The following is a 23778-nucleotide window of genomic DNA, read 5'->3' as shown; positions in this document are numbered from 1 at the left end:
TACTAAACCAGAGTGACCCAGAGCCCAGAGCCCCTGGCCAACGGGCGGGAAATGGGCCCTCCACCTGCAGGGCTCTGTGGGACCGCCCCAGGCGCAGTTCCCACCCCGGGGAGGCCCGGAGACTCAATGGGGGCCTGGAGCACAGAGCTGCGGCCAGGAACTCACAGGGGCAGCAGGGGACGCAGTGGCCAGCTCGATGAGCCGAGCACCTGAGTATTAAAGAGAAAAAAAGGGGCGCCTAGGTGGCTCAGCATCAGACTCCTTCCTGGTTCCGACTCAGGCTGTGATCTCGGCCCCTGATCTAGGCCCCCAGGGGACTCTGCGCTCTGCGGGACTCTGCTTGCGCTCCGCTGCTGCTCCCTCCGCCTCCACCCCGCTCCCTGCTGGCTCTCTCTCTCTCTCTCTCTCTCAAATAAAGAAAACCTGGAAGAGAAAACAAGGACTCTGGGGGGGAAATGCCGTACTGGTTGTGTTAAGGGGTGAGGGCACATGGATCTGGCACCGGAAATGTGTGTGCAGGGCCCGTGTGGCTGGACTCCCAGATCTGAGCCCCGTCTGGCACCCCCATCCCTTTCGCCCGGAGCCGTTGAGGGACAGGCAGGCTTTCTGCCCTGCGGAGCCTCGAACAAGATGGCTCGTGAGGCTGGTGACTGGAGCAGGAGGAACGTGGTTCTCTCACAGTCCAGGGCAGAGGCGGCCCCGCCATCTGGGGCTGGGTGCCAACTGGTGAATGCGGCCTAGCTTCTGACCGGCTTGGAGTTTCCTCCTGGCCCCCAGATGTCGGCGACCATTAAGAGTGAAAAGGCTTGGGGTCCCTGGGTGGCTCCTGGGTTAAAGCCTCTGCCTCCGGCTCAGGTCATGATCCTGGGTCCTGGGATCGAGCCCTGCGTGGGACGCCTGGCTCAGTGGGAGCCTGCTTCCCCCTCTTTCTCTCTCTCTCAAATAAATTAAAAATACAGAAATAAATAAATAAGATTAAAAAAGAGTCAGATACATGATGTGAAAATATTTTCTCCCAGGCTGTACCTTGTTACTTCATTCTCCCGTCTTACTCTGTCTGTCTGTCCTTGCCTATGGCTGTCCGATCACCTCAGCATCATCTGTTGAAAAGACTCTTTTCTCCATGAGATTGCTTTTGAACTTCAGAAAATCACTTGATTGTACTCGTGTGGGGCTCTTTCTTTTTACTCCCTGTCCTGTGCCACTGTCTCCCACTAGCTACAGGTCCACGTGTCTGTCCCTTCAGCCACAACACACAGCCTGGACCGTGGCTTCATGGAAAGTCAGGAAATCAGGCTCTAGGAGTCCCTGAACTTTGTTCCTTCACCTAATTGTTTTGACTGTTCCAGTTCTTTTGTCTCTATGTATGGATTTTTAAAAAGATTTTATTTATTTATTTATTTGAGAGAGAGAGAAAACAAGCAGGGTTGAGAGGGAGAAGCAGGCCCCCTGCTGAACGGGTAGCCCAAACGAGGGCTCGATCCCAGGACCCCAGATCCTGACCTGAGCTGAAGGCAGACGCTTCAGTAACTGAGCCGCCAGGGCGCCCGTGTGTCTGTGGATTTTGATCAGGTTGTCTGTATCTAGGAACACAGGCCTGCTGGGAATGTGGTCGCCATCATGTTCAATCCCAGCCGCTAGTTTGGGGCCAAGTGACCTCTCCAGGGGGTGGGGTCCCCCAGTCTGTGAGTACAGGCGCTTCTCTCCATTTGATTTCTTTCTTCAGTATTTTGTTTTTAGCATAAGGATCCTGCGCATATTTTGTAAGATTTATAACTAAATGTGTCATGGCTTCTTTTTAGAAATATTTCTAATTGTCTTTGTTAACATGTAGAAATATAGGGTTTGTTATTTTTTATTTTTAAAAGATTTTATTTATTTGACAGAGAGAGAGAAACAGCAAGGGAGGGAACACAAGCAGGGGAGCGGGAGAAGGAGAAGCTCCCGGCAGAGCAGGGAGCCCGATGCAGGACCTGATTCCCGGACTCCAGGATCCTGACCTGAGCTGAAGGCAGACGCTTAACCGACTGAGCCACCCAGCTGTCCCCAGAAATACAGTTTTTGTGTGTTGACCTTGTGTCTTTGTTGTTGCTAAAAGTTATTAATGCAAGGATTTTTGTTTGTTTGTTAGTTTTCCTCAGAATTTCTAAATAAGTACAGACCATTCTATGTCTCCCTTTCTCACCTGGACGCCCTTCCTTCATTTCTTCCCCCTTATTTTACTAACTGGAACTTGAACATAGGTTCAGAAATGGTGAACGCAAACGTATTTGCCTTGTTCTTACGGGGAAAGCTTTCGCCTGTCCCCAGTGAGCGTCCTGGCAGCTGTGGGCGTGGGTTCCGCTGGCGGTTCAGGGACGTCTATTCTTCGCCTGCCTGAGCGCAAACAGGTGTCCAGTTCCATCGAGGCTTCTCACCGCCTCTGCGGAGTCTCTGCTGTGGGGGAGCTGGGTCGGGTGTGGGGTGCTGGGCCGGCCTTGCCCTCCGCACGAAGCCCGCTGGGCGGGGTGTCCTGCCTGTCACAGAGGCCGGATTCGGTGCGGCAGCGATTCGGTGCGGCAGCGCGGCCGTGTTCTCTCTCAGGTGGCCTCTGTCTGGCGCTGGTCTCCCTCCCTGCACGGCGGGCGCTCCCCTCGCTGCTCTTCTCTGCACCACCGGGGAGAGCTGCCGACGGCGCCCGGCCCGTGTTCTCGGCTCCGCGGCGCGAGGCCGGCGAGGACGCGTGTCTCTGTGCGCCCTGGAGCCGGTGTCTCCCGATCGCTCTCACGGGTGAGGGCCGTTGTGCGCACATGTCCCTGCACGAACCCTTGTCTACGCGCAGGTTTCCGTTGCCAAGGCTCCTTCGTCCCTGTGTTCGAGAAGTGTGTGTTTTTCTAGAATACAGCAGCCTTTCTGCTAGAGGTTTATTAATGTTACTCATCTCTTCAAAGAACCAACTTTGGTTTCATTGATTTTTTTCCCTACACTTTGTTCTCAGTTTCGCTCATTTCTGCTTTTATCTCTGTTCTCTCATCCTGCGGGCTCTGTCCTCAGTGTGTCCTGTTTCTGGTTTGTGAGCCCAGTGCTTTCCTGACACAACCACTTAACGCTACAGATGTCCCTCCGACGTGCGTCCCACATATTTGTGTGTCTTCCATGGATCACGTTCAGTTAAAAATAGTTTCTTCTGGGGCGCCTGGGTTGCCCCAAATCTTGCCCCAAAGACTTTTTTTTTTTTTAAAGATTTTATTTATTTATCAGAGGGGGGGGAGAGAGCGAGCACAGGCAGACAGAATGGCAGGCAGAGGCAGAGGGAAAAGCAGGCTCCCTGCCGAGCAAGGAGCCCGATGTGGGACTCGATCCCAGGACGCTGGGATCATGACCAGAGCCGAAGGCAGCTGCTTAACCAACTGAGCCACCCAGGTGTCCCATCCCCCAAAGACTTTTTAAAAATCTTTAAAAAAATGTTTATTTTTTAAGACTTTTTAAAAAAAAAGATTCATTTATTTATTTATTTGACAGACAGAGATCACAAGTAGGCAGAGAAGCAGGCAGAGAGAGAGGAGGAAGCAGGCTCCCCGCTGAGCAGAGAGCCCGATGCGGGGCTCGATCCCAGGACCCTGAGATCATGACCTGAGCCGAAGGCAGAGGCTTTACCCACTGAACCACCCAGGCGCCCCTGAATACATTTTTTTAAATTCATAGAACCATACCTCAAAAAGAGTAGCCATAGGGATGCCTGAGGGGTTTAGTGGGTGAAGCCTCCGCCTTCAGCTCAGGTCAGGATCCCAGGGTTCTGGAATCAAGTCCCACATCCGGCTCCCTGCTCAGAGGGAGCCTGCTTTCCTTATCCCTCTGCTGCTCCCCCTGCTTGTGCTCTCTCTCTTGCTCTCTCTCTCTCTCTCTCTCTCTCTGACAAGTACATAAATAATAAAAATCTTAAAAAAAAAATAAAGGTGCAGAGCTGAGCAGCTCAGCCTGATGGAATGCTGTCCTAATTCTGTCCAAAGCCTCTGGCTGGTGAAAGCTGGGATGTGCAGCCTCGAAGGCCCCTCCCCCTGCTGGGACTGATGCGTGTCTGCAGCCCTCAAGACTAGGACAGAAGCCAGAGCGGTCAGCCTCGCGGTGACACTGAGACAGGTGCTGGAGCCAGTTTTGTAGCCATTTGCTGCAGAATTTTATGGGATGCTTGAAACATTCTAGATAACACTCATTTGGCTTGCAAGAGTTGTTTGATAGTTTAAGACTCTCTCCTTAATCAATAGAACAAGTAGAAAGTCAGCAAAGCTATAGAAGAAGCTGTGTGACCATCAACCAAGTAGACAGATTTGACATTTATGGAGCAGAGCGTGCAATGACAGAGAAACACAGATGCTCTTCAAGTCGACATGGCACGTTCACCAAGCTAGACCATATTCTGCATCAGAAAAGAAAGCTTAACAAATGTTTTTAAAAGAATGTAAGTCATACAAAGTATGTTCTTTGACCATAAAGGGATTAAACTAGAAACCAACAGAAAGCAGAAAAATCTCTAAAAATTTTGGAATTAATACAATTTGAAGTAAAAAGTGGGTCAAAGGAGAAATTAGAAAATAATTTGAACTAAAGGGAAAAAACCATGATATCAAAATTTATGGGACGGAGCTAAAGCTCTGTTCAGGGGAAAATTCATAGCATTAACTACTTAATTTGAAAAGAAGGATGGTTTCAAATTAATGTAAAATGCCATTTGGCAATCCAAAGAAGAAATATCACATAATCGTATTGACTGATGGAGAAAAACATTTGAGAAAATTCAATATGTGCTCATGAAGAAAGTGCTTAGCAACCTAGAACCGGAAGGCCCACCCTCAACCCAGCAAAAGGCATCTTCAAACCCTGCAGCCAGCATGACTCTTAATGATGCAAGATTGAGTGTTTCCACCTAAACTCAGGAAAAAGGGTGTCCGTTCTCACCATTGTTCGTCAACATTGTGCTGCCATTCCGGCCAGTGCAACTGAGCGATAAAAAATACACGAATAAAATACATGCAGATTGCAGAGGGAGAAGCAAACTGCCCCTATTCACAGACAACATGACTGTCTAAGTAAAACCCCAAGGAAGCTACAAAAGCTCCCAGAACTAACAAGTCAGCTGAGCCAGGTGGCAGGGTACAAAGCTGACACATGAAGATCCTTGTGTTTCTGTACACCAGCGACATATAACTGGAAGCCAAAACTAAAAAGTCAAAGCACAACAGCATTTACAACAGCTTGTGTATTATGTACAACAATTACATTATGTATTATGTACAATTATGTATTACAATAATACATGAAACATGTAGAAATCTGACAAAACAGGTACTGGATTGGGGCTCCCAGGTGGCTCAGTGGCTAAATGCCTGCCTTCAGCTCAGGTCGTGGTCCTAGTGTCCTGGGGTGAGCCAAGCTTGGGGCTCCCTGCTCAGCGGAGAGTCTGCTTTTCCCCCTCCCTCTGCCTCTCCCCATGCTTGTGCACTCGCTCTCTCTCTCATACTCTCTCTCAAATAAATAACATCTTTTTTTAAAGTTTAAAAAATTTCCACTCATAGAATAGGAGAAAATATCAGCAGATTACATTTTCAGCAAAGGACTTGTATACAACATATATAAAGAACTCTCAGAGCTCAACAAGGACATCACAAGAAAGAAAGCTCCAGATTAATAACCCTTATAAATATATATACAAAACTCTTCAACAGGGATGACCACGGGGCTCAGTCGGTTAAGCGTCTGCCTTCCACTCGGGTCATGATCCCGGGGTCCTCAGAGGGAGCCCCGCATCCTGCTCTCTGCTCGGTGGGGAGCCCGCTTCTCCCTCTGCCGGCTGCTCCCCCTGCTCCTGCTCCCTCGCTCTTTCTCTCTCCCTCTGACAAATACATAAATAAAATCTCTAAAAAGAAAACAAAAAACCAAAGCTCTTCAACAAAATCTGAGCAAACTTAATCCAGCAGCATTTTTCAAAAGATTATGGACTTGGTGGTGTTTATTCCAGGAAGGCACCAGTAATTCAACAGAAAAAACTCAGCAAGTGTAGTACATCACATTGCTAGAACAGAGGGGAAAAGCCCATTTAATCAATGCAACAGATGCAGAAAAAGCATTTGATGAAATCCAGTACCCTTCTATGATAAAAAAAAAAAAAACCTCAATAAACTATGAGTAGAAAGAAACTTAAAAAAAGAAAGAATGAAACTTCCTCAACGTGATAAAGGACATCTATCAAAAACCCACAGGAGGGGCGCCTGGGTGGCTCCGTGGGTTAAAGCCTCTGCCTTCGGCTCAGGTCATGATCTCGGGGTCCTGGGATCGAGCCCCACATCGGGCTCTCTGCTCAGCGGGGAGCCTGCTTTCTCCTCTCTCTCTGCCTGCTTCTCTGCCTACTTGTGAGCTCTGTCAAATAAATAAATAAAATCTTTAAAAAAAAAAAAAAAGACAAGGTCACCCACTTTTGCTGCTTCTCCTTGTCATGTGCTAGAAGTTAGAACAATTAGGCAAGAAAAAGAAATAAAAGGTATCCAAAATTGGAAAGGAAAAAATAAACTATTTCTAATTGCAGATGACATGATCTTATGCATAGAAAATCCAACAAAACAAAACCCTATTACAGCTAATAAATAAATTCAGAAAAGTTGCAGGGTGTGAGATCATCATGCAAAAATCAGTTTTATTTCTGTATACTAACAAAGAACAATTCAAAAATGAAGTTAAGAAAATACTTCATTTGTAATAGCATCAAAAAGAATAAAATGCATAGAGGGCAACCCTCTCGGGTTCTTCCCTCTTCTGGAACTTTGTACTGTCACTCAATAAACTTTACTATCCGTCAATAAACTTTTTGCTGCTCACAAAAGAAAAACAAGGAATAAAATAGTCAGAAAAAAATTCCAGTGGGGCCCGTGGCTGGCACGGTTAGCTGAGACTCCACTCTGGCTTTCGGCTCGGGCTGTGCGGTCCGGCCCGACTGGGGCTCCACACTTCACTCCCGCCACTCGGCATCGCCGTGGGGTTCTCTCTCCCTCTCCCTCTGCCCTTCCCACTAGTGCGCGTGCTCTCTCTCTCTCAGCTGTCTCTGTCTCTCTCAGATAAGTAAATCTTAAAAAAAAAAATAGAGAAGAAGAAATTTAACCAAGAAGATGAAAGATGTGCACACCGAGAGCTATGAAACGCTGCCAGGGAGATTAAGGACGAGGACGTTCACGGCTTAGAAGACTTCGTAGTGTGAGGACGGCGTTGCTCGGCAAACCCAACGGCCGATTTGGTACCCTCCCTAGCCAAATTCTCGTAGCTTCTTTTTTTTTTTTAAGAAACAGAAAAGCCAATCCTAAATTCGTACGGACATGTATGTAAGGAACCACAAATAACCAAGACGATCTTGAGAAAGAAGAACAGTCGTAGGACTCACGGCTCCTAATTTCAAAATTTACTACAAAGCTACAGGAATCAAAACAGAATGGTACGGGCATACGGTCAGACATACATCAATGGAACAGAGTTTAGAATTCAGAAATCAATACCCATACATTTAAAATAAATTGATTTTCTTGTTTAGAAAGATATTTATTTATTTATTTTAAAAAAGATTTTATTTATTTGACAGCGATCACAAGCAGGCAGAGAGGCAGGCAGAGAGAGAGGAGGAAGCAGGCTCCCCACTGAGCAGAAAGCCCGATGCGGGGCCCGATCCCAGGACCCTGGGATCATGACCTGAGCCGAAGGCAGAGGCTTAACCCACTGAGCCACCCAGGTGCCCCTATTTATTTATTTTTAAAGATTTTATTTATTTATTTGACAGAGAGAGACACAGCGAGAGAGGAAACACAGCAGGGGGAGTGGGAGAGGGAGAGACAGGCCTCCCGCTGAGCAGGGAGCCAGGTTTGGGGCTGGATCCCACGACCCTGGGATTATGACATGAGCCGAAGGGAGATGCTTAACAACTGAGCCACCCAGGCACCCTTAGATTTTTATTTATTTGATAGAGAAAGAGCACGCTAGAGCACAAGCAGGGGGAGGGGCAGAAGGAGAAGCACACCCCCTGCTGAGCAGGGAGCCCAGGGCAGGGCTGGATCCCAGGACCCTGGGTTCTTGACCTGAGCGGAAGGCAGAGGCTTAACCAGCCGGGCCCCCAGGCGCCCCAAATCAACTGATTTTCAACAAGGGTGTCAAGACTGTTCATTGAGGAAAGAAGAGTCTGAGCCGCACGGTGTTTGGACGCTGCGTCCCCGAGCACGACAAGAACTACATGCAAAAAAGAACTCAAAATGGATCAGAGACCTAAATGTATGATCTAAAACTGTAGAAATCTTAGAGGAAGATATAGGAGCAAATCTTCATGACCTTGAATTTGGCAATGGTTTCTTAAGCCTAACACCAGAAGCACAAAGAAAACACCAAGTGATAACTGGATTTCATGAAACAAAAATCTTTTGTGCATCAAAGGACACTATCAAAGGAGTGAAAACAAGACTCACAGAATGGGCGAAGATATTTATAAATCACATATCTGATAAGTGACTTCTTTTATTCCCGCCGCCTGGGTGGCTCCATTGGTTCATGAGGGTGTAGGACAGGACCTTGGGGAGGCCAACCCAAGCCCCAGACTCGGGGTGGGGGGGCGGGCAGGGGAGAGGCGTGGGGTGTGGAAGTGGGCTGCAGGCAGAGCTGGATCCAGCCTCAGAACGCCCTTCATTTGAACTTCCCAAGGCTGGAGAGGCTGCATGCAGACGGGTCGGACAGGAGGTGGAGATGCAGACAGACTGCCGGGAAAAAGGCAGGCAGCCCAGTTACTCCTGCTTAATCAATAGGGGATTAAGTCAGTTTAGGCTTTTAAAAACCAGTACTAATGAAATCCTTAAACAGAAATTACAAAACTAGTAAATGAAATCATAAACCAGTAGTTTTTGTGTTAAACTTTACATTCATTTTATTTTATTTATTTTTTAAAGATTTTATTTATTTATTTGACAAACAGAGATCACAAGTAGGCAGAGACACAGGCAGAGAGAGAGAGAGGAGGAAGCAGGCTCCCCGCTGAGCAGAGAGCCCAATGCAGGGCTGGATCCCAGGACCCTGGGATCATGACCTGAGCCGAAGGCAGAGGCTTTAACCCACTGAGCCACCCAGGTGCCCCTTTACATTCATTTAAAAAATTTTTTTTTGAGTTTTTATTTATATAAGTAATCTTTACACCCAATGTGGGGTTCAAACTCACGACCCCAAGATCAAGAATCTAATGCCCTACTGACTGAGCCAGACAGGTGCCCCAAACTTTACACTCATTTAAAAATAATCAGTACAATTTCATAAAGAGCAGTTTTATGTTTAAGAAAAATTGAGCAGTAGGTTCGGGCAAGAGGCACCGGCCCAGCCTTCCCCATTCCCACCGCCCGCCCCGTCTCTCCCGCGGAGCCCCCTCTGCGCCCAGAGCGGAAACGGCGGCTCGGAGGCTTTGCACATGCTGTTCCCGCTGCAACCTCGCCCGGATGTCCCTCCGCCCTCGGGGGCGCCCCTCGCGACCCCCGCGGGCGCGCGCCCCGGCGCAGCGCTCCCCTCCCTGCCCAGCCAGCCAAGGGGCGCCGACGCGGCGGTGGGGGCGGGCGGCCAGCCCGGGCGACAGCTGGGTGGGCGGCTCTGACCTTCGGGTTCGATCGATGCCCCGCTCCCGGGCGCTATAAAGGGGCCGCGCGGAGCTCGGGCGGCCGCAGCAGCGCTCAGCACCCTGCGCGCCCGCCATGGCCGTCGCGTCCCTGCTGCTGCTGCTGCTGCCGCCGCTGCTCCGGGGCTCCGCCGCGCTCCCCGCGCCCCCCAGGTGAGGGACCCACGCCCGCTCCTCGAACCCCACCCCCGCAACCCCGGCCCGGCGCGCCCCCCGCCCCCGGCCTGGCCCTGAACCGGCGCGCGCCCCCGCCCTCCGCCCCGCAGGGCCCCGCGGCACTCGGACGGGACGTTCACCAGCGAGCTCAGCCGCCTGCGGGAGAGCGCGCGGCTGCAGCGGCTGCTCCAGGGCCTGGTGGGCAAGCGCAGGTGAGGGGCTGCGGCGCTCCCCCGGCTGCGGGAGAACTGCGGGGCGTGGGCGCCGGGCACCTCCGGGACTAATTCTACTTGGGATGCGGGGCAGCGAGCAGGACCCGGAGAACAGCACGAGCTGGACCAAGTCGGCCGAGGGCCGCCTCTGCCTGCACTGGCCGTACACACCCACCCTGCAGGCCTGGTGAGCCCCGCCGCCCGCTGTGCCCACCAGCTCCTGCCCCGCACCCTTCCTCTGCCCCCCCCACCAGGACCCTGGGTCTGGGAAGGGGAAACAGTGCTGGTGACCAGAGGAGGCCCGGGTCCCCCAGGGGGCCGCAGACTCCCGCCCCTGACCTGGCTGTCCCCGCAGGATGCCCCTGAGGGACCCCCTGGATCAGACCTGGTCTCCCCAGTTGCCTCCTGGGTCCGGGTCTGGGGCCACCTTTGCAGAGCCAGCCATCCCCGCTGTGGAGGCGACCCCGAGCAGGCCCTGAGGAAGAAGGAGTCCCCGCCCCTGCACCGGCACCTGCACGCCAGCCGCCAGGGGAGGGTGGGGAGGAGGAGGAGGGCTTGCACTTGTCGCCAATAAAGGAAGAATTCAGACACTGGCCCCGTGAGCTCACTCCGCGCCATCTCCCAGGTCAGGGCGGTCAGAATGCAGGAGGCCCCGACCGACCGCAGCCTGTAGCCCCGTGACCGCACCCAGCTGCCCTTTAAACCTGGGAAGCCAGCGGGCGCCTCTCCTCCCTTATCTCTGCTGTCCCCGGAGCTTCCCGGAGACCCACCTGCATCCCTGCCGGCCACTCGGCAAACACTCTGGGGCTCTGGGTGCGCGGGTGGGGGGCACAGGACGTCTGTCCCGGAGGCCCCGCGTCGGGCAGTGGAGAGGCTGAGGGTGGAGAGTGAGGGGGGCAAGGAGGCCCCGGGCAGGAAGCGGCGGCAGAAGGGCCCCGGCGTCCGCCCAGAGAGAAAGGACACCCACGCATGCCACGGCTCCGGCTCCAGGCTCTGTGGTCTCTCGTGGCTGGACTGCTCTGAGCCTGACGAGTGGGGGGGTCACGACACCCCGGGAGGAGCTGGGGCCTGCGGGAGCCAGGCAGGCACCACCTGCAGGGGCCAGGAGCCTTAGGGGGCGGCGGCCAGGCAAAGCTAGAGAGCGGAAGGACCACAGCCACCCCCACCCCCCACCCCCCCACCCCCCTGGCGTGGTAGCAGCCCCTCCCTCCTGCCTCTTCCTCGCTGCTGCTGAGGCCTGGCCCGTGGGGGTGGGGCGGGGGGCGCCTTTGAGGGAAGGGCAGTTGGGGGTCTGGGCCAAGGAGCCTTGCCAGGAACTCCTCCCTCTGTCGAGCACCAGAACCCATGGGGACCCGGGTCCCCCCAGGAGCTCCCGCAGCCTCCGGAAGCTCAGCCATCCTCATTTCTGCGGTCCTGCGCACCCCACCCCCTTGGAGAGGATGGGCTGGTTTCCAGGACAAGCAGGGGTGATCCCAGGGCACAAACAGCTTTTTCCTTCCAGACCTAGATGGCTGGTGTGGGGGTAGGCAGGAGGAGGTGGACCTGGAGGGAGCAGCTGGGGCCTGAACCTTGCTCCAAGATGATTCTGGAAGAAGAGGCCAGCAGAGGGGCTGCCAGGATTGGGGGGGAGGGGTGGGTACAGCCAACACAGAAGCCACAGCTCAGCCCCTGCCCCTGCCCCCCAGCTCCCTGCCCCAGCTTCTGCCCACCCAGCCACGCCCCTCAGTCCCCTCCCCAGGCCCAGGGTATCCTGAGCACCTTCTGCGTCCTGCCCTGGGTTTGAGAGCTGAGCCCCCTTGGTCCCCCATATGTGGCCCAGCTCCGTTGGGGAACCCCCAGCTCACCCCCTCCCCGCAGCAGGGTAGGCCTGGCCCGGCGGCCGGCGGGAGCCCCCTTGGAGGAGGCCGGTGGCATGTAAAGGATCATAACACAGGGCGGTGCCTGGCCGGGGGCGAAGGTCGCCCAGGCCCAGCCGCCACCAGCAGCGCCTGCCAGCTGCTCAGAGGGTCTGGCCAGGGGACGGCCACCAAGATGGGGGCTTGGGCCCTGCTGCTGTCACTGCTCGTGGCCACGGCCCGGGCCCAGGGTACCTGCGGGGCGGGGGCAGGGGGCTGGGCGGTGGGCAGGCCCCAGAAGGGCACTGACTCTTCCTCTCCAACGTTCCAGTCTGCTCTGTGAGCGACACCATCTTCGAAGTCGCAGAGAACACTAACCGGCCTGAGCCCCTGGCTGACATCTCTGTCCCCGCGGGCCAGCAGGTGACCCTCGGACCGTCGTCCACCCCCGACGCCTTCCGGATCCAGGGGACTCAGCTCTTTCTCAACGTGACCCCCGACTATGAGGTGCAGATGGCAGGCCGGGCGGGGTACCCCCGTGGGGGCGGTGGCAGGGCTCACCCTCCCCAGGACCCAAGCCGCCACCCGCAGCCTAACCCCAGACATGGCGTCCCAGACGGCCCGAGGTTCCTCCGGTTTCTGCGCCCTCCAGGCAATGACTGGCCCTTCTTGGGGCCCCAAGGCGGGTAGGGTGGTTGGGGGCTCGAGCTGCCTGGGCCCCCGATGCCCTCTGGACTTAGCAGGGTTGCTGGAGACCCTCCCCGCCTGTCTCCTCACTTGTGACGTGGGGCCAGCACGCTGTGGTCCGCTGGGCAGGTGACCCTGACCCTCGTCTGCCCCCTCAGGAGAACACGATGCTGGAGGCGCACCTGGAGTGCAGAAGTGGCGGCGCCGTGGTGAGTACCCCCGACCGCACCCCTGCCCCTGTGTGGCCGCCCCCAGCCTGTGATGTCAGCGCACTCCGGGCGACCTCTCCACTCTGCTCAGCTTGGTCCAGGGCCACTCCCCGGTGACCTCACCCTGTGCTATGTTGACGCCCACACTTCCTCCCGCCAGACTCTGCCCTGAGATGCAGACCCCAGCAGATACCCCCAACCCAGAGCCCCCGCCACGGAAGGCACTTCACCCTGCCGGGTCCCTCACCCCCCACGGACCCCTCATGTCTCTGTCAGCAGGGCTGTGGGCTCTGCCTCAGGCAGGACTCCACACCAGTCAGAGCCTTGGCCACCAGCACCTCCTTTCTGGAAACTTCCAGCTGTCAGCTGGTCCGCTGGCTCCCCTCTTGGCCAGTCCACTGTCAGGGCGGCCCAACACTCTTATCGAGCAAGTGGACAGCCCGGCTGCTTTCTCACTCGGAGCCGAGGCCGCACGGGCCGTGGGGGTGCAGGCTGGGTGCGTGGACCCCGACCTCACTCCGGCCAGCCTCGAGCCCTCTCCCCAGATGGGCACCTGCTCCCTCTCCCTCCGCCGCGCGCCTTCCCTCCGAGCTCCCCTTCCCAGGGAGGCATCGACCGCCCCGTGTTAAGCTCCGAGCCCCGCGCGCACGCACCTGCCGGCTGGACGGGACCCACCGCCCACAGGCTCCAGCGCTCCAGTGCCTGGAGCTGTCCCGGGGCAGACGGTACGCACAGCACCACGACACCTCAGCACGGGACTCCGGAAGACAAGGCCTTCCTAAAGAGCCACAGTGCCGGGCCTCCGGGAAAAGGGCTCCTCAGCATCATGTCCCACCTGACGCCCTCCCGTTCCCACAGTCACAGAGACCCCGGCAGAGCCCACCTGCTGAGGCTGGCCGCTCCCTTCCCCCTCCCTTCTTCCTTCCTAGGTTGGTGGATTCTTGAAGTCCTCTGTACCGGCAACGTGGGCCTGAGCTCACAACCTGAGGTGGAGAGTCAACTTCTCCCACTGAGCCAGCTGGGTGGCCTAAGTCTCTTATTTTATTTTTTTTAAGATTTTTAAAATTTATTTGACAGAGACCACAGGTAGGCAGAGGGGCAGGCAGAGAGAGGGGGAAGCAGGCTCCCTGCGGAGCAGAGAGCCCGACGCGGGGCTCGATCCCAGGACCCTGAGATCATGACCTGAGCCGAAGGCAGAGGCTTAACCCATTGAGCCCCCCAGACGCCCCTTCTTAAGCCTCTTTCAATCTACGGGTTCTCCTCTCTTCCTTGTTCTTGAGGATAATAATTTCTGAAGCACCTCGAGCGTTCTCCCGCTGTTCTCGTTGAGGGCTTTGCCGGGCGCCCCCCGCCCTGCCCCGCACCTGTGCTCTCTCCTCCGGGGCGCCGGCCGCCTCGTGAGCTGCGGGGCTGTGTCTGTGCTGTCTGCAATCCACGCTGAGCAGGAGCCCAGGGCCGGCGGCCACCAGAGCGCAGCACGGCTGACCCCACCCTGTCCCGCAGGTGACGCAGCTCAGAGTCTTTGTGATTGTGCTGGACATCAACGACAACCCGCCCGAGTTCCCCTTTCAAGTCAAGGTGGAGAATGTGTCTGAGGTGAGCGAGAGGGCCAGGGGCTCGACCACGGGGGTCAAGGGTACAGCCAGATCACTCACTCCCCCTGCGTCCCCCAGGACACGAAAGTGAGCACCATCGTCATCCCTGCGACGGGCCTGGAGGCCCAGGATCGCGACCAGGATGACATCTTGTTCTATACCCTCCAGGAGGTGACCCCGGTCAGTGTCCCCCCAAACCCTCCTTCTGTGTCCTCCTGGGCTCCAAGACTGAGTCCCATCCCCTGCCTCCCCAGGGCGCCGGTAGCTTCTTCTCCCTGGTGGGCACCAACCTCCCCGCCCTGCGGCTGGACCGGCGCCTGGACTTCGACGCGCGGCAGAGCATCGACTTCCTGCTGCTGGTGCGGGTGAGCAGGCGGGGGCCCAGGTCCCCCCCGAGCCGCCCTCCGCCCAGGACCCCCGGGCCTGATCCATCCGGGCTCCACCGCTGCAGGACACGCGGGAGGAGGGCGCAGAGCCCAGCCACACGGCCACGGCCACCTTGATCGTGGAGGTGCAGCCTGCTGACCTTCGCCCCCCCTGGTTCCTGCCCTGTGCCTACTCCGACCAGCACGTGTGCATCAACGCCGAGTACCACGGTGCCGTCCCCACGGGGCACCAGCTGGTACGGGGGGCAGGGAGGGCAGGAGGGACGCAGGGGGCAGGGCTCGGGAGTCAGGGGGCCGCATCTGGTTGCGATTTTCATGCGAACGTCCTTCGGAAGCCAATCCCATCCAGCCACGGGGGGCGAGCGGTGACGGAGCCCCTCAGCGTAGACGGAGGCGCGGGGCCTGGTGGTCTTGGGGCAGGGCCGGGCAGCGCCTTGGGGACCGAGTCCCGTGCGCCGGGAGAGCAGGCAGCGTGAGGGGCCATGGTGGTGGTGCTCCAGGCGGCCTCTGACCCGCCGACGTCCCTGCTCCGGCCCAAGAGGCCCACGGAGACGCCGGAGCACAGTGGAGCGTCCTGAGCACCTGACCCCGACTCCCCATGACTTCTGCCTGTCCCACGCGCGTGCCCGCTCTGGAAACGCCCGCCGTTCCATCAGTCGGGAGTCTTTGCAGCGGGGGGGGCCGGGAGGGCCCTCGCGGAGAGACGACTTTCCTGTTAAGGGACGTCGGACGGTCAGCTGGGCCAGACACCCCAGCCCCACGGCGTCTCCTCCTGTCCCTGTCCCCGCAGCCGGGCCCCCTCGTGCTCCGTCCAGGGCCCGTCCACGCTGTGGACGGGGATCAGGGCATCAGCCAGCGCATCCTCTACAGCATTGTGCGGGGTGAGTGCGGGCCGCACCCGTTTCCCTCTGTGTCCTGCACCCCACCCTGGGCTGCGGGGCTCTGGGGGACGTGGGCAGAGCCCGTGGGACCCTCGCCCTCAGCCGCTGGAGGGGGCAGGAGGCCAAGCTTTCCCACCACCCTCGTAGGACAAGAAGATGGCACGTTCGCCATTGGCGCTGACTCGGGCAATCTCACCATGACCAGAAGTGTCCCCAGCCCAAAGACCTTCACTCTGGTGGTCAAGGTGGGCGCCCTGGCCAGGCCTCCACGGCCTTCCTGAGCCTCAGGCTGCAAGACTTGCCCTTGAGCACCCGCTGGTCGCTGAGGCCTCCCCTCCCCCCAGGGTGAGCAGGCAGACGGCGCCCGCTACTCGGTGACCTGGGTCAAGATCACGGCCCGAAATGCCACCGGGCGCCCGCCCTACTTCGCCAAGAGCCGCTACCACGGCATGGTGGCGCGTGGCTCTGGAGGAGGCGTGGAGGTCAAGGACGCAACCACCCCCTCCCTGCCTCTGAGGGTCTGGGCGCAGGACCCTGACTTTCCGGTAGGCGCCAGCCCCGCTGCGGGTGGGCTGGGGGGGTCACAGGGGCAGCCTGGGCCCGGGCTCACTGGGCCATGTTTAGGACCTCAACTCTGCCATCACCTACCGCGTCACCAATAACACTGACTTCCGGATGGATGGCGAGACCCTGCTGACCGCCTCCCTGCTGGCCGACGAGGGGGTCTTCTACGCAGAGGTGAGGGCAGGGGGCATCTTCAAGGCGCAGGGGCTAAGGCGGGGCCTGCGAGGGACAAGCCCCCTTTCTGCTGCAGGTTGAGGCCAACAACACAGTGACCGCGGGTACAGCCCGCACGGTGGTGGAGATTCAGGTGCTGGAGTGGGAGGAGCCCACCCCCCCCACAGGTGAGCCAGACGCGGACCCCCCAGGCAGCGGCTCAGGGAAGGCCTCTTGCCTCAGCTGGGCTGGTGGCTTCCCCAGGGCAGGCATGCTGGAGGCAGAGCCAAGCCTGAATCCTGTCCCTTGTCCCCAGGCCCCCCAGAGACCCCCACATCCCCAGAGACCGGAAGAACAAGCAGGCCCCCCAGCAGCACCACTTCAGAAGCCCCCAGGCCCCCGGGGCCCTCTCAGGGACCCCCTCCGACCAGCTCTGCGACCCCGGGGCCCTCTCAGGGACCCCCTCCGACCAGCTCTACGACCCCGGGGCCCTCTTCAAGCACAATTCCAAGGCCACCTGCCTCATCTACGCCCGGCGGGCCCCCCAGCGTGGAAACCAGCAGCTCCCTCCCATCAGCTTCAACCAGCGGGGGCTCAACACAGTCGCTGAAGCCAGGAACCTCTCAGCCAATGCCCTCTGGGCCCAGCAGAACTCCCCAAACCTCAGGTAACCCCTCTCATTTGCCCCAGAGTCACCCATATATTCCCTGATGCTTACTGTGGGGGTCCTGGGAATCCCTGTAGGGCAGGGCCCACCCGGGGCAGGGGGAGGCCCAGCCTGACCACACTGACCATGAAATCCCAGGGGGTTTGCTCTGGTCTGGGCAGAGACCTGTTCTGGGGCCCCCAACAAGGTAACCTGGGGAAGGTGTATGGAGGACGGGGCAGAAGCCAGATTTGGGGTCCAGTGGGCCTCTAATTCCAGGCTGTTCTCTCCAGGGGCCCCAGCACTGCCTTCATGGTCCCTCCTATGGTGCTGGGCCCCCCACTTCCACCAGGAGCTGGTGGGCCTTGACCCCCATCTCCCCTCCCTCCTTTTGGCAGCCTCCCCAAGGGCCCCGGGAACACACAGCTCCTCGGCAGGGCGGTGGGCAGCAGGGGAGTGGTACCATGCCCCAGAACCCCAGCTCTGGTGGGACACCCGGTCTGGCTTGTTGTCACGGTGTCTAAAGCCTGGGGCAGGTCTGTCTTGGAAGTGCTTGGCATGCTGATGGTCAGTTGCTGGTGTTGCTCCCAGGGCCAGCCCAGACTGGAGGAGGCAGCACTGCGGGGACCCCCGGGGACAGCGAGCCAGGTGTCGGTGCCGCCGGGGACCGGCGCTTCTCTGTCGTGGACATGGCGGCCCTGGGCGGGGTGCTGGGCGCACTGCTCCTTCTGGCTCTGCTCGCCCTCCTCATCCTGGTCCACAAGCACTACGGCCAGCGGCTCAAGTGTTGCTCTGGGAAAGCTGTGGTGAGGCCCTGGGGGGCTGGGGGCAGGACTAGGGAGGGAGAGACAGGCAGGTGAGGACAGAGCCAAGGAGAGGCAGAGAGGGCGACAGAGAAGGGGCAGGAGCGGGAGCAGAGGTGAGGAAGGCTGGGGTAGAGTCCACAGGATGGGGAGGAGGCCGAAAGAGGCAGAAAGGAAGGACTAGCCTGGGTCCTTGTCTCTGGGGTGGGGGTCCCGGCCCAGGCCTGGGGTCCTGGTGGAGGACCTGGCTGTCCCTCTCCCCTCCGCAGGAGCAGCCCCTCAGCTTTGACAATGAGGCCTTTGAAGCCCCCCAGGAGGCCAACTGGGCGCCAGCTCCCTACTCCTCCCCTGGCCTCATGCGGGCGGCCCCGGAGCCCGCGGAGCCCCCGGAGCCTGCGCTTCCGGAGCCCCCCAGCACTACGACCCTGCGTCCAGCCTCAGAGTCCCCCGAGCTGACCCGCGATGGAGGCAGCCCAGCGGCCGTGAGGTCCATCCTGACCAAGGAGCGGCGGCCTGACGGCGGCTACAAGGCCGTGTGGTTTGGGGAGGACATTGGGGCTGAGACCGACGTGGTGGTCCTCAACGCGCCCGCCTCCGACGCGGCTGGCGCCAGCGACTCTGGCAGCGACGACGAGGACGCAGATGCTGGTCCCCAGGCCGATGACACGCCTAGCACTGGCTCCTCCTACGTCTAGCTGGGCTCCCCGCCTCCCCCGTGGGCAGGACCTGATGTCTGCCAGCCCCTCGCCCCCACTCCAACGTGCACAATAAAGCGACAGTTTCCCAGTTCGGCTGCATGAGAGTCAGCGGCCCGGCCAGCCAGGGTCCCCCACCCCCACCCCCCGGAGCTGCTGGCCGTGGGAGGTGACGGCCCATCCCATCCCTGGCCCCGCCCCCGCCTGCCTGCGCCGGTGGCCCTGGGGCTTCCCGTAAACCACGTGCTGTGCCCGCCGGCAGTGGGCCTTTCCACACCAGCGCCAGCTGGAGGCCTCAGTTCCTCTCAAGGCCTGACCGCGGGGGCGGGAGGGAGGCCTGCACTGCGGGGGCCCCCATCACCCCAGCTGACATGGAGATTCTTGCCCTGAAGGAAAATGAGGCTCTCCAAGATGGAGTGCAAACTCCCTGGAGACCTCGCAGGGGGTGACAGCCTGTGGGCCTGTGAGGTCCCCTGTGGGCAGTAAACACTCGGGGTGGGGAGGCACCCGGTCCTGGCTTCCAGACTGTCACCTGTGGCTTGGTGCAGGGGCTGAGTGACAGGACTGGGAAGCAGTGGCTGCAGGTCATGGGCGGGGGAGGGGGATTATGGCAGGTGGACCTCCGCTAGGAGGGGCACCAGAGCCACAGAGTGGGGGACAGAGCCTCCTCTGCTGGCCTCCCCAGGGCAGGACCGCAGGCTGGACTTCCTCCCTGACCCCCTCTACACTGTCCCTTGTGGGTCCTCTGCGTTTTTCCTATGAAAAGCCACCACGAACTGCTTTCCAAATGTCTTATTCTCAAGGGTGTGAGTATTCTTGTCTGAACAATTCTCATTAAGATTACAAAGGCGGAAAAAAAAAAAGATTACAAAGGCGGGGGGCGCCTGGGTGGCTCAGTGGGTTAAAGCCTCTGCCTTCGGCTCAGGTCATGATCTCAGGGTCCTGGGATCGAGCCCCACATCGGGCTCTCTGCTCAGCCGGGAGCCTGCTTCCTCCTCTCTCTGCCTGCCTCTCTGCCTACTTGTGATCTCTCTGTCCAATAAATAAATAAAATCTTAAAAAAAAAAAAAAAGATTACAAAGGCGGAAGGGTGGGGGGCTGGTTGGCTCTGTGGGTCACCCACGGACTCTAGATTTCTGTTCAGGCGGTGATCTCCGGGTCTGGCTCGGCACTCAGCGGGGACTGCGCTTGGAGACCCTCTCCCTTCATCCTCCCTTCTGCTCCCGCGCCTGCAAGCTCTCTCTTCCACAAATAAATCTTTAAAGAACCCCAAGCCAGCGGGGTGCCTAGGTGGCTTGGGCCGTGGAGCACCCCACCTTGCTCTCAGCGGGGGGTCTGGACGATGGGATCCCGCGGTGGGCGCTACTCTGGGTGCGGAGCTACTTTAAAAAAAAAAAAAAAATCCAAAGGGCAGGGCTGCCCCTTGGCCCACGCTCTCCTCCACGACCCACTTCCCCGGGGAAGAGAAGAGATGTGTGGGGTCTTCAGTTCACCCCACTGCCTCCCCACCCCCACTAGTTGCCAGCGGCGCCCTGCCCCGTCCCTGCGTGTGCGGGGCTGGGTGCTCCTTGAGGGAGAGGAGTGACTGGACCCCGCAGGACCCGCCAGTCCCGCCGCCCCTGCACGACCCCCACCCGCACCCGGGAGGCTCGGCGGGGGCCCGGGGAACGCGTCCCCCCAGCACACAGGGAACCCCGCCGCCGGCGCACGTGACTTCCTCGGCTGCACCTGCAGCCCCGCCCCGCCCCTCCGCCCCCCACCCCCGCAGGCGGGTCCCCATAAAAGCGCGCGCTCCGGCCGCTGCGGGAGACCAGGCTTCCAGCCCCGGCGGCCCGGCGCGTGCGGCGCGCGAGCGCAGTGAGGCGCGGGCTCGTCGGGAGGGTCCGGCGCCCGGAGTCGGGGCGGGACGGAGGGGCGGGGTCGACCCGCTGACGGGCCGCGGGTGGCGAGCGGCGAGCGGCCCCGGCTTCGGCTTAGGTTTCGCTTTCCCGGCGCCCGGAGCGCGCCCCAGCCCGCGGCCGCCCCCGCGGTGTCTCCGCAGGGGGCCCCGACGGCGCCCTCCCGCCCAGGACTGGGCGCCGGCTCCACGCCCGGGACCCCCGGCGCCCGCGCAGCCCCCGGCAGCCCCGCGCCACCGCCGCCCAGAGCCCGCACCTCGGCAACGTCGTGGCCCGCGGCCCTCCGCCGCGTCTGGGGTCCCCGCACGTGGAGCGCCTGCGCCGCACGGTCCGTGGGCACCCGCGAGCCACGCTTCTCGCCTGCGGCCGTGACCGCCCCTCCCGGCGGAGACCCCCGCGCCCCCCGCGTCGGTCCCGCGCAGCGAGCCATGGCCGCGGCCGCTGACAGGTGAGCCCCCGTCCCACCCCGGCTGCGCGGCCACTCCGCCGGCCGCCCGCACCCTCACCCGCCGGCCGCCCCGCCCGCAGGACGCCCCCGCGCCTGCTCTTCGGAGACTGGCTCCTGGGGGAGGTCAGCAGCGGCCGCTACGAGGGCCTGCGGTGGCTGGACGCCGCCCGCACGCGCTTCCGCGTGCCCTGGAAGCACTTCTCGCGGAAGGACCTGGGGGAGGCGGACTCCCGCATCTTCAAGGTGGGACCCCCAGCCCGGTCGGGTGGGAGGGCCGGCCCGGGGCTTGGCGCGCGCCCCCATGCTCGCTCACACCGTCGGTCCCTCCCTCCAGGCCTGGGCGGTGGCCCGCGGCAGGTGGCCGCCCAGCAGCAGCAGCGGCAGGGGCGGAGGTGACCAGCTGGCCCTGGAGGGCGCGCTCCGGGCGGGCTGGAAAACCAACTTCCGCTGTGCGCTGCACAGCACCCAGCGGTTCGTGATGTTGCAGGACAACTCAGGGGACCCCGCTGACCCACACAAAGTGTACGCCCTCAGATTCAAGCCTGGGGAGACAGGTGAGGAGCCGGGGTGCGGGGCAGCCGTGGAGGGGGCTAGGACGTTTGGGGCAGAGATCGGGGCTGGGAGGGCACTGGGATTCTGCTCTCCACTGGACACAGACCCCATGGACAGAGCCGTGCTTTCCAGAAACTGGCCTCAGAGAGGCTGGTGCCAGGTTATTGGGGGAGGGCAGGGAAAGCTGATTGGGACTGCTGGGATTAGTGGCCGGGCGGGGGGGGGGTGCAGCTCTGAGGGCCTACTCAGAGACACATATACAAGCATCCCACTCCACGGTCTCATCCCACACTGCCCTGATCCCAATTCTCTCTTGTAAGGTGCGGGCACTCAGCAGGGGGAGGTGGCCCTGGAAGATGCCCTGCCCTTGACGGTGAGCCTGTTTAGCCCTCCTTGTCCCCAGGTGGGGGCTGCCGCTCTTCCTGGGGACGGGGAGCTGCTGACACCGGCCCCTCCTCCCCTGCAGGCTGGGCTCCCAGGGCCATGCCTGGCAGGAGACGCTGCTGAGAAGCCAGGGCTTGGGCTGAGCCCTGAGCTCGGCGCCCCAAGCCCCCCTTTTGGCGCAGCCGACAGTGCTGGGGACCTCTTGCTCCAGGCTCTGGAGCAGAGCTGCCTGGAGGCCCACCTGCTGGAAGCTGCATGGGTGGGGAACCCAGTGCTCCCAGAGGCTCCCGGTGAGAGGCTGTGTCGGGTGGGGGCGCTCAGCCTTGCAGCGTTTCATGCCTGGGGGGGGGGGCCCGAAGGCAGGAGGGCAGAGTCCAAGAGGAGACGGAGAGGCTAGGGGTGGGGTGGGGGTGAGGAGCACGCCTGTGGAGATGGAGCCGGTCACAGCTGGGCCTGTCCGGCTGCTCCCAACGGCGCATTTTCCTCCTCAGGCCTGGAGCTCCTGAACACAGAGCCTTCTCTGACAAGGGCCGGACACACGGTCCCTGTGCACCAGGCGCAGGAGACAGGTGAGAGCCGCAGGGGTGTGTGTGGGACTGAGGGCCCGGAGGGCCAGGTTTCAGCTTGGGCCTTCCTCCCCAGATGCAGGCCTGGCCCGGGTCCTGGAGCCCTGGCAGCCTCCACCAGAGGTGGAGCCTTGCCCCGGGGTGGCTGCTGAGCCTGGATCGCACAGAGAGCCCAGCCTGAGGGCCCTGGATGTGACCATCATGTACAAGGGCCGCACAGTGCTGCAAGAGGTGGTGTGGCGTCCAAGCTTCGTGTTCCTCTACGGATCCCCAAGCCCAGCCACCACGGCCACGGAGCCCCAGCATGTGGCCTTCCCGAGCCCGGCCGAGCTCCCTGACCAGAAGCAGATGCACTACACCGAGAAGCTGCTGCAGCACGTGGCCCCGGGACTGCAGCTGGAGCTCCAGGGCTATAGGCTGTGGGCCCGGCGCCTGGGCAAATGCAAGGTCTACTGGGAGGTGGGAGGGCCCCTGGGCTCTGCCAGCCCCTCCACACCCCCCCGCCTGCTGCAAAGGAACCAAGACACCCCCATCTTCGACTTCAGCACCTTCTTCCGAGGTCAGTGATGCACCAGACTTGGGGCCGCGCCACCCCTGCCCGCTCCCGTCCTGCTGCCCCCCCCCCTCACTGGAGTCCCCTCCCGCAGAGATGATGGAGTTCCGGGCTCGCCGGCGTCCAGGCTCCCCGCACTACACCATCTACCTGGGTTTTGGGCAGGACCTGTCAGCTGGGAGGCCCAAGGAGAAGAGCCTGGTGCTGGTGAAGGTGAGGCTTGGGGTTCCGGGAGGCAAGGCCACACACAGCCCCCGTCTGTCCCGTCCTGTCTGTCCTGACGACACCCTGCCCACAGCTGGAGCCGTGGCTGTGCCGGGCGCACCTGGAGTGCGTGCAGCGAGAAGGGGTGTCCTCCCTGGACAGCAGCAGCCTTGGCCTCTGCCTGTCCAGCTCCAACAGCCTCTACGAGGACCTGGAGCGCTTCCTCATGGAGGTGCAGCAGCCTGCCTGAGGGCCGGCCCGTCTCCAAGCCAAGAAAAAGGCCTCAAGAGTCAGTGCTGGTGTCCTGCGCAGGGGTGGGCTCGGGCTCAGAAGGGGCAGCAGACTTCCGGGAGCCCCCAACACCTACAGGCCCAGGACGCGAGGCGACCACCCTGCCCCTGCCCGCCCTCCTCCGTCTTCACAATGAAAAAACAGGCCACACGCTTTAGAGCCAACAAACTCTACTCAAAGAATAGAAAACGCCCCGGGGACAGGAGGTATCTGCCCCTGCAGGTGCTGGGGAGGGGGCCCCACGAACGGTCGACTCTGTGCTGTGTGCAGCCCCCTCCCCGCTGGCTTCCAGACCCACGGACACCGCGCCCTGCTGGTGGGAGGCAGCAAACACGGGCGTCACTTACAGAGCGGAACAGACGGCTGGCCATGGCCTTCCCTTGTTACTCCAAAAAATAAAATCAG

General features: G+C 60.1%; 3 protein-coding genes across 3 annotated transcripts; all 3 read left to right on the top strand.

Annotated features, from left to right (window-relative positions):
- The first annotated feature begins 9731 nt into the window (after positions 1-9731).
- On the top strand, positions 9732-10502 carry SCT (secretin). The gene is made up of 4 exons (XM_044261213.1): positions 9732-9808; positions 9922-10023; positions 10118-10210; positions 10379-10502. Exons 1-4 carry the CDS (start codon positions 9732-9734, stop codon positions 10500-10502), a joined length of 396 nt encoding a protein of 131 aa, XP_044117148.1.
- A 1483-nt stretch (positions 10503-11985) lies between these two features.
- On the top strand, positions 11986-18568 carry CDHR5 (cadherin related family member 5). Its single transcript, XM_044261212.1, has 15 exons — positions 11986-12109; positions 12190-12365; positions 12704-12754; positions 14258-14350; positions 14428-14529; positions 14604-14714; positions 14801-14971; positions 15526-15616; positions 15764-15861; positions 15961-16161; positions 16241-16354; positions 16431-16521; positions 16650-17000; positions 17571-17785; positions 18052-18568. The coding sequence occupies exons 1-15, from the start codon at positions 12055-12057 to the stop codon at positions 18475-18477; spliced, it is 2346 nt and encodes a 781-aa protein (XP_044117147.1). The 5' UTR covers positions 11986-12054; the 3' UTR covers positions 18478-18568.
- Positions 18569-20803: 2235 nt separating this feature from the next.
- IRF7 (interferon regulatory factor 7) lies at positions 20804-23432 on the top strand. The gene is made up of 9 exons (XM_044260348.1): positions 20804-20823; positions 20904-21066; positions 21158-21377; positions 21696-21748; positions 21842-22049; positions 22251-22328; positions 22402-22884; positions 22973-23091; positions 23177-23432. Exons 1-9 carry the CDS (start codon positions 20804-20806, stop codon positions 23330-23332), a joined length of 1500 nt encoding a protein of 499 aa, XP_044116283.1. The 3' UTR covers positions 23333-23432.
- Positions 23433-23778: the final 346 nt, after the last annotated feature.

This window comes from Neovison vison, chromosome 7 (assembly GCF_020171115.1).
Source record: "Neovison vison isolate M4711 chromosome 7, ASM_NN_V1, whole genome shotgun sequence".
Lineage (NCBI taxonomy): Eukaryota > Metazoa > Chordata > Mammalia > Carnivora > Mustelidae > Neogale > Neogale vison.
The sequence above is the reverse complement of the archived record's forward strand: the minus strand, read 5'-3'. Positions and strand labels throughout refer to the sequence as shown.